Source organism: Vollenhovia emeryi, unplaced genomic scaffold, assembly GCF_000949405.1.
Source record: "Vollenhovia emeryi isolate VEMERY1.0 unplaced genomic scaffold, V.emery_V1.0 DF939135.1, whole genome shotgun sequence".
Taxonomy (NCBI): domain Eukaryota; kingdom Metazoa; phylum Arthropoda; class Insecta; order Hymenoptera; family Formicidae; genus Vollenhovia; species Vollenhovia emeryi.
This window is the reverse complement of record NW_011967231.1, coordinates 783386-799733: the sequence shown is the minus strand read 5'-3', so window position 1 is coordinate 799733 and position 16348 is coordinate 783386. Positions and strand designations below refer to the sequence as shown.

Below are 16348 nucleotides of genomic sequence, written 5' to 3'. Positions count from 1 at the left end.
TGAGGCTGACTAGTTTCACCGTGGGAGACGTAGGTAGATCGCGTGGGGTCGGTGTTCCGCGATAATATGTAAATATTCCCGTTATCTCCGGCGACGCGGCCCCCAACGAAGTTTTCGGACCGGGCGGCCGGTGGGGTTCGGGGCGATTATTCGAAGCGCGTAGTAACTCGTGCAATTACGCGGCTTACGACAAATCGATAGCTTTTAATTACACTCGGGAATATTTACGGGATTTCAACAGTCGCCCTTTCGGCCGTACGATACACAGACCCTTTCGCACGTTCTTCGCGTAAAGTAAACTCTGTTGAGCGATCGCCGCCAGTGCAATATTTATCGCTCACGTCATTTCACTTGTTAAATCGAAGTCTCGCACTTATCCACTGTCGAATATTCTCAAAGTGACAATAGGGCATGATTCTGGAATACTTTTTATCACAACGCACGTGCACAAATTGTTTCGTAAAATCGTGGAATTTACGCTCATTTGGTATACAGTCGAAAAATAAAGAGCGCGTTAGGTCAAATCGCTGTTCGCGCGGCGAACTGATATTAATTTTTGACATGTGTCGTATAAAAATAACTTGTTAGATGCAGTAAAAAGGAAAGAGATGGGAATACTTGGTTAAAATAAAGCGTGTATCTCGATAGAACACTCTGACGTCTCGGGGGGGGGGGGGCAGAAAACGACGTTACCGAGTGAATCCGTTAACATGTTTATTCGACATATATGCAATCAAGATTTTAACGGAGCACAATGGGGAGACGATAGAGAGCTGGCCGGTCGTGTGCTCAACCAAGATGCACCCCGAAGAGGAAGCCGGAGATACGGTAGCGGAGTTGATCGTCGGAAGCTGCTCCTTTCTCCGCAGAAATGCGGTGGAAGAAGAAGCGGGGAAAATGATTAGTTATTAAAATGCCGATAATTATATATAATCAAGCGCCGGGGAGTGTCCTACGCATACATTTACGTGGATGCATGTCGAACTCTAAGAAGGCGACTCTCTCTTTTTCCCGCACGCTCTCCCGGCATACGTCCGTCTCTCCTTTACTTCCACGATGGTTGCTCGCTCGCCGGCCGATGGTTGGTGCAAAACGGTAGGACGAGCAAGATAGCGGGAGCGAGAGGTAGCGAAAGGGCCGTTGAAACGAAAGGGACGGGGGATACACGCGCATTATAAAAAGCCTCTAATAACTGTTATCCACGATCTCAGCGAGCCAGCAGAAGCGCCGAGCGAGAGAGGCGAGAAGGAGAGGGAGAAAGAGTACAAGTTGCTACTCTAGTAGGCGGATCGCGGGTAGATAATGGTTCCGACGACGAATCGAAGACCTACGCGGCTTTTCGATAGTTGCAAAGTATCCTCCAAGTAATATTATAGCGCGGTTGCGGTGAAAAGAGTTTAAAATGGGTTAAATAAAACGGCAAAAGGTTTCGATCAGATAGCTACAGGTAATATCTGTAATATGTTGAAAACATAACTCACTAGGTTAAATATACAGCTTCAACAAACGAGTCCTATAAAGTGGCGTGAATTAGCAGTTAAAATTGATATCATCTAAATCAGTAAACGAGATGGAATTAACGTCGTATTTCACACGCCGCTACAGTTATTCGCGGTAGCGAGTGGCAAACTGAAGTAAGTCGGTCTCAATAAGTTCATTCGGTCGAACGATAAGTATATATGATTAGAACATATCCCGTATCCGATCATATATATTGCGGGAAGTCGCTCCAAAATTAGGCAAACGGTTTATGTAAAATACGCGCATCGATTAATTTCACGTGTCCTCTCCATTCATTATACTCGCACGCTGCTCGTCCGTTTAAATCGAAATCTAAGAAATCGACGTGCGTCAGCGCGAGAAATGAAATTTAAATTCCAACAATTAATACATTAACATTTTAATAGCCTCATGTTTCACAGCCAATACTTTTGCGTAATTTACCTAGTACTAACCGATGTTTAATAAAGCACTGCGGATATAAAGATCATAGCGCGAATATATAAAGGCAAGATAATGATCGATATCTTTGCATAAAACGCACGAGCGCAGCATTTCGCGGTGGAGCGAGGCAGGGAAAATATGCGCGATCGCAATCGATGCAACTGCGGTAGGTGGAGTCTAAATGCGTGCGGATACGCGATAACAGCGCGAGTCCTGTGAATGGAGGGGCATCTCGCGCTCTTGAGGAACCGCGTCAATGAGCCGCGGCCATCAAACTGCTCAGACACGTATCGCTACTACAGTGGGCCTTGATGATTTACAACGCGTCGCACGACGAGAGTTCAACCGGGCGAGGTCAAATCGCGCGCCATCCATATACGTCCAGCATTTACATCGCTCACTCTCGTCAGTCCGTCAACGAAATTACGTACCGAAACAGACTATCGCGAATCCGCTACTATCGGCGCGTTCATGAAGACCGTTAAAGTTACATGGCCCATTTACTTTCGATTCTTTTTTTAAATTATGTAAAACCTGAGCCAATCATTTCGAAATCGCGTGGCCGCGACATTATTGTCGTTCGTGCCGACCGCCGCGGCGTGGAGCGCGATAATACTTAATGCATCCGAACGCTTGGGTAATAATTTCCGTTTGTACTTAGGATGTTGCTGCCTATTTCGAGCGATGAGATACCGATTGCGCCTGGCGTATATTAATTTTCTCCGATGTATTATAATAACGGGAGCTGCGCAGCTCATTGTGCAGCCTCCGTCCGCAGGCATGCCGTGTAACGATCGTCCGGCCGAGATAACCGCCGTGCCATCCGCGTCCGCGCCAACGTCCTCTAATTACGCGGAAATTAATTATAAGCGCATTACAGCCCGATACTCTTTTTTATCTCGTTCGACTACGTGTCCTCCCCCCCCCCCTCCCTTCTTCGGCCGCAACGCAATATTGCGGGCAATGCCGGCGCAGTGGATCAAATATATTTTCATTGATATTTTATTTCTTCTGTATCTTTCCACTTACAATTAATTATATATATATTTCTTGTGTAAATAGTCACGTCTCGTTGTACGCGGTCGACATAATATTAACTTACATCAGATTGTACAATCGGCGATCAAACTCCAATTGTACAACGGCTGAACGAGCAAAACGGAAACAAGAGCGACGGGACGTTCGTTAACGAACGAGTGGCGAAGATCCAGCGAGGATCGTCGTTGTGCAACCGGAAGCGGCGCGGGGAAGGCTCTCGTATTTGCAAAGATAAATTGACTCGCGCGAAACCAGTTTGCGCATCTCCGTACGCGATAAGTTGTGTACAGCGACGCAATCTTTAATTGTTCATTCATTATGCAGTCACGCGAGAGAGAGAGAGAGGCAGCGACTGCCCCCCGTCATAGACGAGCTAAACTCTTTTCCTCTCGCACGCGCGGGATCTCGATTGACCTTCGATCTTCGACGCACGACAAAACCGTGATTCATGCACGCGTGTAAAATGCATATCTCGCGGCTCGCATGACACCGCGGTGCATTCGCAGATATCCGCGCGCGCGCCTGCAGAATGCGGGTATTGCCTGTGATCGTTATTTAACGAAGGTGCGTTTTTCTGATCTTTCCTAGCGGTTTTTTTTGGCCTATCGATACCCGCCAATTTTCACACGGGTCTACGTGATACGGGTATTTAACGAGTATCGCAATACACCGGTTGCGATTGTCGTGTACGATATGACGATAAAAAATGTCCGGTGGCCACTAACCTTTCTTCTATAGCTTGCCCCATTTGCGAGAGCTGTAGCGCATAATTATTATCTAAATTGAAGTTCTCGCGTTCTTGCGACATTTATGATCGTGGTTTTCTAATAAACTGCGTTATAGTGAATTTTAATAAGGGAAGAAACAACGAATTACACACTCATTGGCCGCATCTTCGCGCTTTATCTTCGTCTAGCATTCCTCGGGCCTATATTTCTCCGTTCGGTCGCGGAGATCCAGAATCTAAAACCGTCGTGCATTCACAGAGCAGACCGCAGACGACGCACAGAAAGCAATGGGGGGGAGAAAGACAGAGAGCGAGATGAAAGGGGACGGATGAACTTTCGACGGAAAGACAGACAGCGGACGGAGCAGCAGCGAGCGAGAGAGGTAGAGATTGTGCCAAGATAGGTCGACCGCCGCCGTCAAAACTGGTAGGCCTTGAGGAATTATGCGAACTATTCTTGCCAGTTTGTCCGCCGTGAATTTACGAACGGCGTGATGACGCGCAGCAGCCGCCAAGTCCTACCCTGGGCGTGACCGAACGAGGGATCGAGATAGATCCTCGGAGATTATCCATCCTGCCCACGTCTCGGAGGTTCGGCCGTTCTCTCCCTGCGGTGTAAACACTTCCCGAGAAACGGCATAAATTAAAGCGATCCTTAATTTATGCGCACACGCGCGGTGATATTGAAAAGCACCGATCGGCCCGGCCGGTAGACGAGTTGAAAGAAAAGAAAAACTTTTAAACATTGTCGAGAACGTCGATCGCGTAGACAACCGGCGCATTCCGACACTCGGATTATTTTAGTCACGCTCGGGTATCGTCCGCCGCGTTCCACGATGCGCACGAATAACGGATTAACTAATAACGCGAGTACCGACTGAACCTCGAGTACTTCGCAGTTACGATCGATTACCCTTTACCTTCCTTGCGCGGTAGCGACGACGAGAATCAATTACCGTCCTTTCGCTACCCACGAACCCATTTCCTGTTCGCGATGAGCGGAGCCTCTTCTGCCCGCGAGACGATTTATCTGCGATAATCACCGCGAGTCTCCGCGGGATCTATTTACGAACGATGCGGGCGAGAAAGAAGCCTTATTCCACAGTGTTCTCTTTTGCTTTTCATATACGTTTCATATTGCGCAATGTAGTCTGACGAGCACAGGATAAATGACCGGCGCACCTCCGCATACGTAGCGTGCAGGAATACGCGCTCGGATTTCTCTCGTCGTAGCCTATTTCCCGGGAGACGTCGTGTCATCTTCGTCCCTTTACGTCGCTAAACGAATCATCCGGGAACGAAAAGATCGGTCGGTGATCGCATCGGGACCTCCGTGGGAGTACATCTCCGGCGCGCGCTCACTTGGCACTCGACGATTTGCATCGAACATTACGTCAGCGAACCGATTTATCAAGCGGAGAACTGAAAACTCCCGATACGATCGGCAAACTCGGCGCTGTGTCGTTTGGGGGATCTTTTTCGGGATGTCTGCTCGAGAAGTTCATACCTGACCGTTCGTTTATTTTTAGTTCCTCCTAATCTGTATTTTTAATATTTCATATCAACATTATATACTGAAAGAGAATGAGAAAGAAATAATATAATATGCATATATTTCTGACCATATATGACATATACGTCGCGACTTGCATTGTTTGCGAGGAAACAGGTTCTATTTTGAAAGATACAAATTATTCGGAGATGCGACATGATATACACTAAAATGTTGGAGAAACAGAAGCTATAAAGAAGCCAGCGAGTATGGTCAGGGAAGCATATCCAAAGAGCGTACCACCGCGTGAATTCTAAAAACGTGTTCGGCGGATACGCGACTCATTCTGCCTTATGAATTCCTTCGTCTTCCAACTCCCAGTTCTCCACCGTTGACTCGCGGACCTTTACAATACAACGCTAAGCGAACACGCGCCTTGCCAGATGGCCAAAGCGCAGTGTGCCGTTTGTGTCGCGCGCGAGTGCCGAGAATTTGAATGAAATTTCGATACACGAAGGAATTTGAGTCGCCGAACCGGCGCGGCCTTGAGAACGCAGTCCGTACTCGGCCAGCAAGATTGATGATGTGAAATTTCGTCCGCGCCGTAGCGTTATCGAGCTACAGAATGCGATCCTTTTAAACGAATTGTGCACTGCGCGCAACAATTCGTAAAAATCCGAATAAATAATTTCAAGGCGCAAGCACGGAAACGCGAACGTGAAACGTGGCGAGACACGGAAAGTGGTTTTATCCTGGATCCCTTACCGATCGCTTACCGATTACCCGAACGATATCTTTCTCGCCGCCGCGAAAAACTAAAATTTCTTTTTCCGTTCTTCCTCTGTCAGTCTCTCGCGTGAGGCTTTAAGACGAGATCGTGCCCCTTGCAATTATCCCCCTTCGCCCGCCTCGCAGCTCCGTCTCTCTCTCTCTCTCTCTCCCTCCTTTTCTGCCCGCTATCGAGGTGTCGTGCCGAAGTGGCCACGTAGCGCGTCCAGATAGCAATTCCCTATTCCGCGCGCGGCCGATCGTCGACAAAGAGAAACGGCTCATGAAATATTACGCGACACGGAAATATATGCCCGCGCACGCAGCTCTTCCTTTGATCAGGACCCGAGAAAATCGCCCGTTCCAGTCCCGAGGGGCAAGATGGACCGCGAACTCGGGCGATGCAACGTTATATCGTTTCAATATCCTCTTTCCGCCGACCGGACCTCCGCTTCGGATCTTCGCGCCTTCCCTCGCTCCGCGCCATTTCCATCCCTTATCTCGCCCCCTTTCGTTTCTCCACGGTCCGGTCATACCTTATGTATGACACACCGCTCCGTCGTCGTCCAAACGGGACTCGTTTGGTATTCGGCACTGACCACTCGCCACTTTCGTTGCCGGATCTGGCTCTATCCTGGGACCTCGCGTAGGAAGAGTATACGTGGTCCGTGCTCTCTTCCGACCCAGCGATACGTATTCGTGCCGCGCATAAAGAAAATTTCCCGTAATAGCTTCGCGGAGACGACGAAAATACGGAAGACCGCAAAAGTACGGAGAGCGACGCGTTACCGAGACACGCGCGCGGGCGCAACTCCGATGAAATATAATTGTAGCCAGCGGTAATTAAGCGTCAGTGTTTTCTTCACCGTATCTGGCATTTTTAATAATACAGAAAATTTATTGCGAAAAATATTACCTCAGCCACGACTCCCAATTCGAATACTGAGGCATGTAGACGCCCGCCTAGAGCGTAGGAGAGTGCCAGATGTGGTAAAAAAAAAAACACTGACGTTGATAATTGTAAAGATTTACCTCACAGGTATCCGTATGGAGCAAGTGTACCACGCGTCTATTCACCACCGCCTCGGGAAAGATAATGCGACACACCGAGCACTGGTACGCGCAACCCCTGCCCGCCCCGAGCCTCGCTACGGGAACGGCGCGGTGACCTTGCGTAAACACACGCTCATTGTCACGACAAAAACGCTTAACGTATTCCGAAATGTTGATAATATAACAGTCGTACGTGGAATGTTCGCGGGATAGCATCGTACGATCGCTTGCGCTCCCTGAAGACTCTTTCACATTTTTATTGTACATCAGAATCTTCGACTCTTATTCATCTCCGGGATACGCCATCGAAAATCGAACGGCAGTTACGTACTCGAGAGGGAAAAGGACAATTCGTAAGTAACAAAACGCAAGTCCCTCTTTTTTTTTATTTGCGGTTACAAGAGCGCAGGCTCGAGAAGCGCGGCCGTTCGCGACGCCGTATGATCCAATAAGACGAGTTGCGCCACAAACGGCGAGTTGCGTTACAAAAGGCGCCGAATCAAAATCCGTTTCACTTTATGAACTATCAAAGCGGCTCGCGCGCGTCGTTTTGGCTTGTGTATTGGAATCGGAGAGCACTTTAAACCGAACGACCGAGCGGGAACGGGAGGAACGCCGCGTTACACACCTGTGCGGAGTGTACGCACGCACGCATAAACGACGACGGTGCGCTCTTTTCTTCTCTCGGCGGCCAGGTAAAACAAAACTCGACCGATTCGATACGCCATGACGAATACGCCGGAAAGGTGGGCGGGAAGGCGATGGTGAACTACGAAGGACCGCGCGGCTCGGGGAGGGCATTCGCCTCCCCATAAATCACATTAATAAAGTGCGCTACCTCGCGACTGGCTGCACACATCCTATCCAGGATAAGACTCTCGCCCATCCTCCCCGGCTGTTCCCGCTGAATACGCTTATTCCTCGTCCCCCCCATTTCGTTTCGTCCCGATTTCGTTCTCTTCTTTTCATCGTTCGATAGTCTGATGTCTCGATCGCAGCTCCGCTCTCTTCGCGGCCGCGCACTTAAATTATGACGTCTGCTTAATTGTGAGATATCGAGATAAGGCGATCGCGAAATTGCTTTACGAGCCTCGACTTGGCGCGAGTACCCGAGAAGCCGCACTGGGCGAAATCAGGGTCCTCGCTAAACAGATCCTTGCAAAACGCCACTGCCTTGGAGTAACAGAAATCATTATTCTACCTGCAGTTTCTTCGCACGCGATTATTCCGATCTCTTTCTTTCGCGTCTCCTTTATTTCTCGCATTTTGTTACAGAAATCTAAAAAATGGATCTCCGGCTCTCCGCCGAGACAAGATGAGAGGTTGAATAATCTTCCATCGCGAATTACGCGGGCACTTGTCCGAATTCGCACAAGTCATCGCGCGCAATGTCCAAGTCCTCGGGAAGTGGATTAAGTGGCCGGCCGCGCAGAATGAAGCGATGCATCTCTCGGCGCCCGATGCTGTCAGCCGCCGTAACAGCGAAAGAAGAGAACGCCCTGGACCAACCCGAGGTTGCGAGCGGGAGAGGAAGAAAAAGAAGGTAAGATCGCGAGCGCGCTGCGAGAGGAGCCCCGATGGGCGCGATAGTTCCTCAAAGACGGATGGCGAGCCGGTCGCGATCGCCCAAAGTTATGCGTCGGTTCTTGCCGGCCCGGAGTCCCTTGCCTCAACGGATCCAGCGTCCGCTGGATACCGCGTCCCCGCGGTCGCGGACCCGCGAGGACCGCGGGTAAAAGAGGCTCGGCGGAGGGCGCGAGACGCGGCGCATCCGACGAAGAAGAGAGCGAATTTCCTCCCTCCCTGTGAGATACGTGCGAAAATGCCGCGGCCGCCGATGCGCCCGATCCTCAAATATGCCCAATTAGCAACGGGCTGACATAATAAGTAGATAAACAACTCCCGGAGTCGCTTTTGCGGTGAGATCACAGACGTGAGTTTTTTTTCCGCGCGATCGGCGGCGGAACGCGCGCGAATCCGATCCCCGGGCTTCCACGTTCCCTCGTTCTTCTCCTCTTTTCGACTTTCTTGCCCGCGCGCGTCCTCGCCGGCGAGTGATAGCACTTTACGGTCGATTTAGTCACCTCCTCGCCGAGAGCGTTCTGCTTTTTCGGTATCGCGTGTCGTGCCGGTTGCCGATTGGCTGCCATTTCGTCGCTGAATCCCGTTGGTGGCTGTTAGTCGGGATGATCGTCGGCCTTCGCCGACAAGAAGTCGCGAAAAGACCATCGAGGGATCGTGCAATTTATAGCATAACAAACTAACGTCTTGAGAAATTACGGGTCCAACAATTAACTTTACATAGCTGGAAATATTGCAATTATTTCCTTGCCAAGTGCAGAATTGCAATTTATTCTCAACTATTGTGACTCGAAATTTTACCTGACAATTAGTTTTTTTTCTTTATTACCTTCAGTACCGACAACTATTTTACGACGTTGCGAATAATGCGGATGTAAAATTTTCTTAAAGCTCCTAATTATTGGCCTCCGCGAATAGCTTGAAGAATAATGGGGGATCCGCTCACGCAATTAGTCGCGGGCAAGAATGGCGCGCAACAATACTGCAATATGCGAATTGAATAAATTAAAAACTAATTTCCTAATCAACAAGGCATTATCGACGTGCGACGCGGTCACGCTTAATTGCACGACGCAGATAAAGTCATTATGCGTAATCCGTTCCGGCGTATATCGACGAGAGGCTCGCGTCGTTTCGACGGTTCCGGCATGACGTGAATTTTAATGCCGGTGACGTCGCGGCGCCCCTATATTCATGTAATACGGACGCAGATTTAATAATGGTATGGTTAGTGGATTTCGTGCTAACGCGCTGCAATTTTTGGAGAAGCGCTCCGAGGAGAGAGGACGGAACGGAGAAGAACGGCGCCGGGCGACAACTCCGGCGAATACGACGTACCCGGAACGCGGATGAGTACGTGAGTGGCATGTGTAAAAGGCGAAGAAGGGCGTAGGGTCGGACACCCTACGAGGAATACCCTTCGCGGGCACGTAATCTATTTGTCGGGCGGCCGCAGACCGTGCGACGTTACGGAATCGTCCGACTTCGAGGAGACACGCCGTGAAAATGTGAAACCGATGCAACGAGCTCGCAAAGTCGGAAGGAAATGCCGCCTCGGCGCAAACTGCGCAAAAAAAAGAAATCTATTCTCGCCGGTTAGATAAGAGAAAGCTTCGGAAATTCGAGGACGACGCGAGGATCGCTCCGCTCGAGAAAGTCCGGGAGGGAACCTTCCGCGGTTAGAGGTAAATTCTGAGGGATCGGGCGCGATATGTATGTAAAGGAAATCCCAGCGCATAGCCGCGATCGACATTAACCGGCTCGTAGCCGTTTCGAGATGGCGTAAAACCGACCGTAGTACTGCGTAAATGTCGTATTTCTGCTCGTAAGAAATTCTATCTCCGAATACGTGCGGGCATTTACGGTTTTGTACCCGAGCCACCGTCGCCGTTGGGCGAGTCGAAACCGAGTTGAAACGACTCCGCCGTAACAACGTGAGACTTTTATCGTCGCGTGTGCAGATCCGCGCGGACGTTCATCACGCGTGCTTAAAGAGCCACCGGCGCGACGCATTTCGCGGCGTCTATTCTTAAGAACGAAGGGGCGGGGGGGGAGGCAAGCGGAGGAGAAAAACGAAAGCCACGTCGAGCGCGGCGTGCGAGTGAACTTGTAAAACTTGCGAAAGTGGCATTTAATTTTAATCAGCGCCACGAGGACCATCGAGATTGGTATCCGCGTTCGAGCACGTCGTCGACCGTCCGAATGGATCCCCGGTGTTATCGGGTCGCCCTCGGGTTCTTATTCTCGTCAATTCGCGGAATAACGAGCCATAAAAGGCGTCGAATTTCGGGGCCGAGGACGTGCTAAAGCCGGGGGCCCGATCAGCGCGGGTCGCGCTGAAAAGTGCCCGGGACGAATGGGTCTTTGCGGGCCCCGAGATCCGATGGATAGAGCCCGGCTCACGGGCCGCGAATGGCTACCAGCTCGTGCATATGCATACGCCAGCGAACGCGGATTTGCATTCTAATTGTCGGACGATCTGACAAACGTGCCATTACGACTCCGTTCGAAATCGTGCGATAGCAGCTGAGGAGACTTCTGCATCACGAAACGAGGTGCCAAAGAGTCCCCGGAACGGCCCGAGAACGGTCAATAATCGAAAAAATAAGGGTCTCTTATCTTATCCGTCCCGTCGGTCTTGCGAAGGCGAACGGTGTTTCCGATGCGTCCGTTTAATACGCGTTATCGCAGGAAATGGACACGAGGATGCGGGCATTCTGACAACGGTCGTTACGAATCTAGTTATACCGAATTAATTCGAACAGCGACCGACACATTTTATATCGACGATCTCCCACGAAACCATATCTATTTCATTAATGCATATTGCGATCAGACGTTCGTAGCGGAAAGAGGAGATAGATACTACGATAGCAGTGAGAAACAGAGAGAAAGAGAGAGAGAGAGAGAGAGAGAGAGAGAGAGATTAATTAAACTTATTTTAAAATGCGAAGAAACATACCCACGAGTAAAGTACAAACGATACAAAGGGCTGGCGAGCAAAGAGACAACGTCTACGCACAAATCGTTTTATCTTATCGCCGGGCCTTCCCCGAAATCGCCACTGTTACGTCAGATCCAATCGGCCTTAGTACCCAATAAGTATAAACACGCGTCGTTAATCGCATCTCTTGCCCCTAAAATTTAATTCCAACCTTTCACGGCTACTACCGAATTTTTTAATTAACTGCCCATCCGTGCTTGATTTACCGCCGCGCTCAATTTAAGCCGCTTGTAATACACGCCGTTCATAATCGTATTTTTATAAGCATGCACAGTACGAAATTAATTTCCCTCGGACACGACGCGTCGGCACAAAATTAATTTCATGCGAATCGTCGAACGCGGACGCATGTATTAAATTAGTATACTCCTCCTTCAATTTCCTTATGCCCGCTTATCTAACATCATATAACGCGGAGTATATATAAAATATATATATGCCTAATGAGCAGTGTTCTTATCCTCGTCAGAATTCCGACGCAATTAGTCCTGATACTGTTAGCCACGTACAGAAGTGCGATAACATCCGCGTAAGCGAGTTAAATCATCTTCCATTTTCATATTAACATTTTTCCCTTCAGTCATCTACATTATTATTAAGTATCCAATTATACACGCGACGTTGTTCCGACGTCCAGCCATGATATCTGTGGACGATCGTTCGAGTACCGTTCGATTAATGCACGCAACGATCCACCTAGCCACCGTGTGCCACGTTCATAAAAGGCCCCTCGCCGTGAGCGTTAATGAATACTTCAAGTCACGATTAGTAATTACGTCTTAAACGTCGCGGCGATGCCCGATGTGGCGGATATTTTGTGCGCACCTCTTGTCGCGGGGTACCGTCGCAAGATTCGTTTTGCGTAGGACCAAAGCGAGGCCGAGGAGCAACAAACGCCGAACGTTATGCGCGCGGAACGACTCTGCGCGAGTTAAAAAATTAACTTCTATCTCTCTTTCTCATCCTCCTCGGCTGTATTTTTCTCCCTTGATCGCGCTTCCATTTCTTCGGCTCGCCGTGCACGTGTGCGCGCGATCGTAAAAAAATGCAACTAATTAACGACTAAAAAGTGAGGCCATCGGAAAGTTTTTTGCTCGCGACTGCGAGAAAAGGTCCGACCGAACTGGATGAGCCTAACCGTTGCGCATCGCGCCTTCTTCGTTTCACTTCTTCAATAACCGTCGGCTGGCTGGCGAACGGACCGCCGCTCGAGAGGTGGAGCGCATTCTCTTACGATGAGACTTCAACGCTTTCTCCTCGGTATACATTTGAAACGATAATTTGTCAAACGTCGACTGAATTAGACAATAGGTAAATAACATCGTATACGCGATAAATATCGGAAGTACGTTCTTAATTTTTCAATAAACACGATTGCATTGTTCGAATTAAATTGGCAACGGTGTTTATGTTTCGCCAACGTCACAAACTTTATGAGGGTTTAAAGAATAATCGGCAATACTAAATTACATGCCATTGACATAATGTGATTTCATTGGATGGCACTAAAGTACTAATGAGATGACTGAAACGATATCTACCATTCCGTAGAGATTGATTGTGTGAGTTTTTGCGCTTAGCTAAAGGATTAATGATAGTTGCGCGAGTTGTTCAAGACTATCTGTAGAAAGATGAGAGTAATTTATTCAAGATTGTTATTATCCGCGCGTCCTTTATCCACCATGTCTTATTATGTCGTTATTCGGTTTGCCGTGGCGAAAAGCAATATAAAGTAATAACATATGTGGACAACTATTCTTAGAGAACCATCACGGTCTACCATTCAGGCAGTGAATAACTGAGTTTTCAAAACTACCGGGGTGAGTACAGCGTACAATGAGGGTAAAATACACGTAACGCGTGCGATATAATTAATTCGCGCAACGTTGATTGAGAAAAGACGTAAATTGGCATTTTCAAAGGTCTCAATAAAATTTCACATTACACGTCCCTCTGCGTCGCAACGTTCGAGTGAGACGGGCAACTTTGTTCAGAAAATATTGTGGAAAAAAAAACGAGGAGGGTATCGTTTAACGACGTTAATGCGGTTAACGACAGATCTTCAGAAAGCTCGATCTCGTCGAGCACCATCCGTGCGATCCGCCTCGCTTGCAATCTAATTAATCTAATTAAGCCGAAGCGCCTCGTTACTGCGGCGCGCGCCGCACGCACAAGGGGGAATTAAGAAGAAATGTAAGAGAGTGGCCATTGCGCTCGTAACAGATCGGTAACGCAAGATCGTCTCACCGATCCTCGTCGTTCAGACCGTGTCGCCGACAGCCGACAAGATCCATTAAGAGGATTATTATCGAATCGAGCGATCGCTGTTCCCCCACCCCTATATATACCCGGTTCGAAGGGCCGCGTTTTTCTGCAATCTGCAAATATTGTGCTCGCGACGTATTCAAATTTAACCGCGCCTAATTTATGCCGCCGAGCGCGCCGGATGACGAAATAAAAGCGACCGGAATTAAATCATGTAAATTTGCAAAGCATTCTTTGCACTTGCGGGCTTCACGTGCGATGCTCAATTTTAATTTCACCTCTTAACGCCCCGGAATTTCATAAATTAACCCATTTTTAATTATGTCCGCGACCGTATCACACGTGTTCACATGTGCATGCAATTATGTTTCGTGTCAGCGTCGGTAATCTCACGACACGCACGTGAACATTACGAGCAAACCGAGCGATTGCCACAATCGGCGACTTTTTTTCAATTTGCAGCAACAGTTACGGAAATCTAAGTAGTTTTTCTCGAGCAAGGATCGCTAATCTAACAAATCGCTTCGTTAAGATCATTAATCCGCACGCAGTCGGGCGCGAGTAGGAGATCTCTACATTGCTCAAAGAAGATACGCTTACCGATAGCATCGACTTGGCTAGAGACAGATCCACTTACCCATTGCATCTGAAACAAAAATACAAATACTCACCTTTAGTACGGGTCAGTTAAAACGGATATACAGCGTTGATCGAAATTAAACGTTAGAAAATAATACTCTCTGCTTGACTATTGTTAAGCCAATGCTTAAATTTAATATCCGTGCTCTCGTTAACTTTGCACGAGCTCGCGGAGAAAGAGAGAGAGAGAGAGATACAATTACTTTCAATTAATTATTTAAAGCGGGCGAAATAAAATGGAAGCAGCGAGGAATGCACACATTTTTATTCTTGTACGTCGCCTTGAATATTTCACCAGCAAGATATTGATGTAATTACACACGGATGTTGCATCAATACTTGCGCCTCGTCATCGTTCCGCTGAAGTTCACGGTATATGCATAGTTCGCGGTTCCGAGTCCTCGGCAAGAGCCGCACCGAATGACTTTATGTACAACGTGCAACAAGAAGACCGCGCGAACACACGGCTAATTCCGCGTTAATTGCCCCACGGCGCTAAAGAGCGTTTCAGAGGGGAGGAAAAAGTCGCTTTCCGTGCAAAAGGGGATTAAGAGCGTGAATGGCATTCTTCTCGGTCGTGATTTCATGCGAGGAGAGATGAAAGTCGAAATTACCGCGGATGCACTTTGTCCGGCGAACGCTGAAAAATGCCGGGCTCCTCCCAGGTCGGTCGGAAGGCAGACGTATTTTGCGACGCGGGCCGAGAAACGCCCAACTACCTCGGCCGCGGCGCGTACAATTGGCATCGTTTCTATTAAATAAAGAATCGGGGCCTAATTGCCTTATTGTGAGCGCGCGAGTCACGTAAGTACGCGCCGTCGCGATAAATCATATCCAAAGACCGGAGTCGGCGCTCGAAACAATCGACCGACCGAATGAAACCTTGCGAAACAAACGAGCGTGCTTAGTGCCGCTGCCTAATATCTCCGCTCTTACTAATCGCTCGCTGTAATTCGAAATATCGTTCGGGCGGAGCGCGCTCCAAAGAGTCGCTGTCTCGGCCGAGAAGGCTAGATATCCCGTAAGAGAAAACGACAGAGAGCGAGAGAGAAAGACGGAGGAGAGACGCAAGTATGCGCCGCGTGACACAGAATCGACGGGACAAGTTTTAAACGCGCAAGAAAATGAAGAGCGGAGCCGATGTGGTGCCTAGGCAGCGGGCGGCTTTATTTAAACTGGAAGCCCCGGTCACTCTCATAACTTCTCGAGATAATCTCCGCGTGGGCAACAGATACACACCGCAAACTCCTCGGGTCCATACCGTATCTACCTTCGTCTATCTCTATTTATTATCCCTAGGCGCGACTATGTGTCTCCGCCGAGATAGCGAGACACTTCTCGCGCGTGGTGTAGCACGTGTATACACGCGCGGTATGCAACGGCACGCGGATAGGTATGGGTAGAGCATGGGGGCATTTTTCGTACGCTCCGTCCTCTCCTCTGCGGCCGGTTGCACGCTCCGAGCGACCGGCGAGTTCGTGTCCGGGCTGACTAACCCATTAGCGCCTTGGCTGCCGATCGACATGGCGAATCGATCGATAAAAGCCACGTCGAACACTTCCTGCCGATAGGAAGGCCCGTCGTTTCTCTCGCGGCCGATCGACCGAGGAAAGAAAAATTGCTTTAGCCGCAGTTATCGCTAAATGAATAGCAGGCGCGTCGGAATCTTGTACCAACTGGCGTAATGTATTCGGCGATGCCTTAATTCCAAGCCGCGCATTCTCTTTATTCCTTTTTTTTTATTATTTGTCGACGGCGATATAGATCACTTTCAAAAATCGATTATTTAGTCCGATAACTTGTAACAACGTGGCTTTTAGTAAGGGATGATTGTATA

General features: G+C 48.9%; 1 protein-coding gene across 3 annotated transcripts in view; it reads right to left on the bottom strand.

Annotated features, from left to right (window-relative positions):
* The window catches only part of LOC105567704 (homeobox protein homothorax), a 400400-nt gene that overhangs the window by 209482 nt on the left and 174570 nt on the right, over positions 1-16348 (bottom strand). For all 3 annotated transcript variants that reach the window (XM_012022777.1, XM_012022776.1, XM_012022778.1), the window contains exon 8: positions 14510-14518. In XM_012022777.1, coding sequence (XP_011878167.1) covers positions 14510-14518 — 9 coding nt within the window. The remainder of the gene's footprint in view (positions 1-14509; positions 14519-16348) is intronic.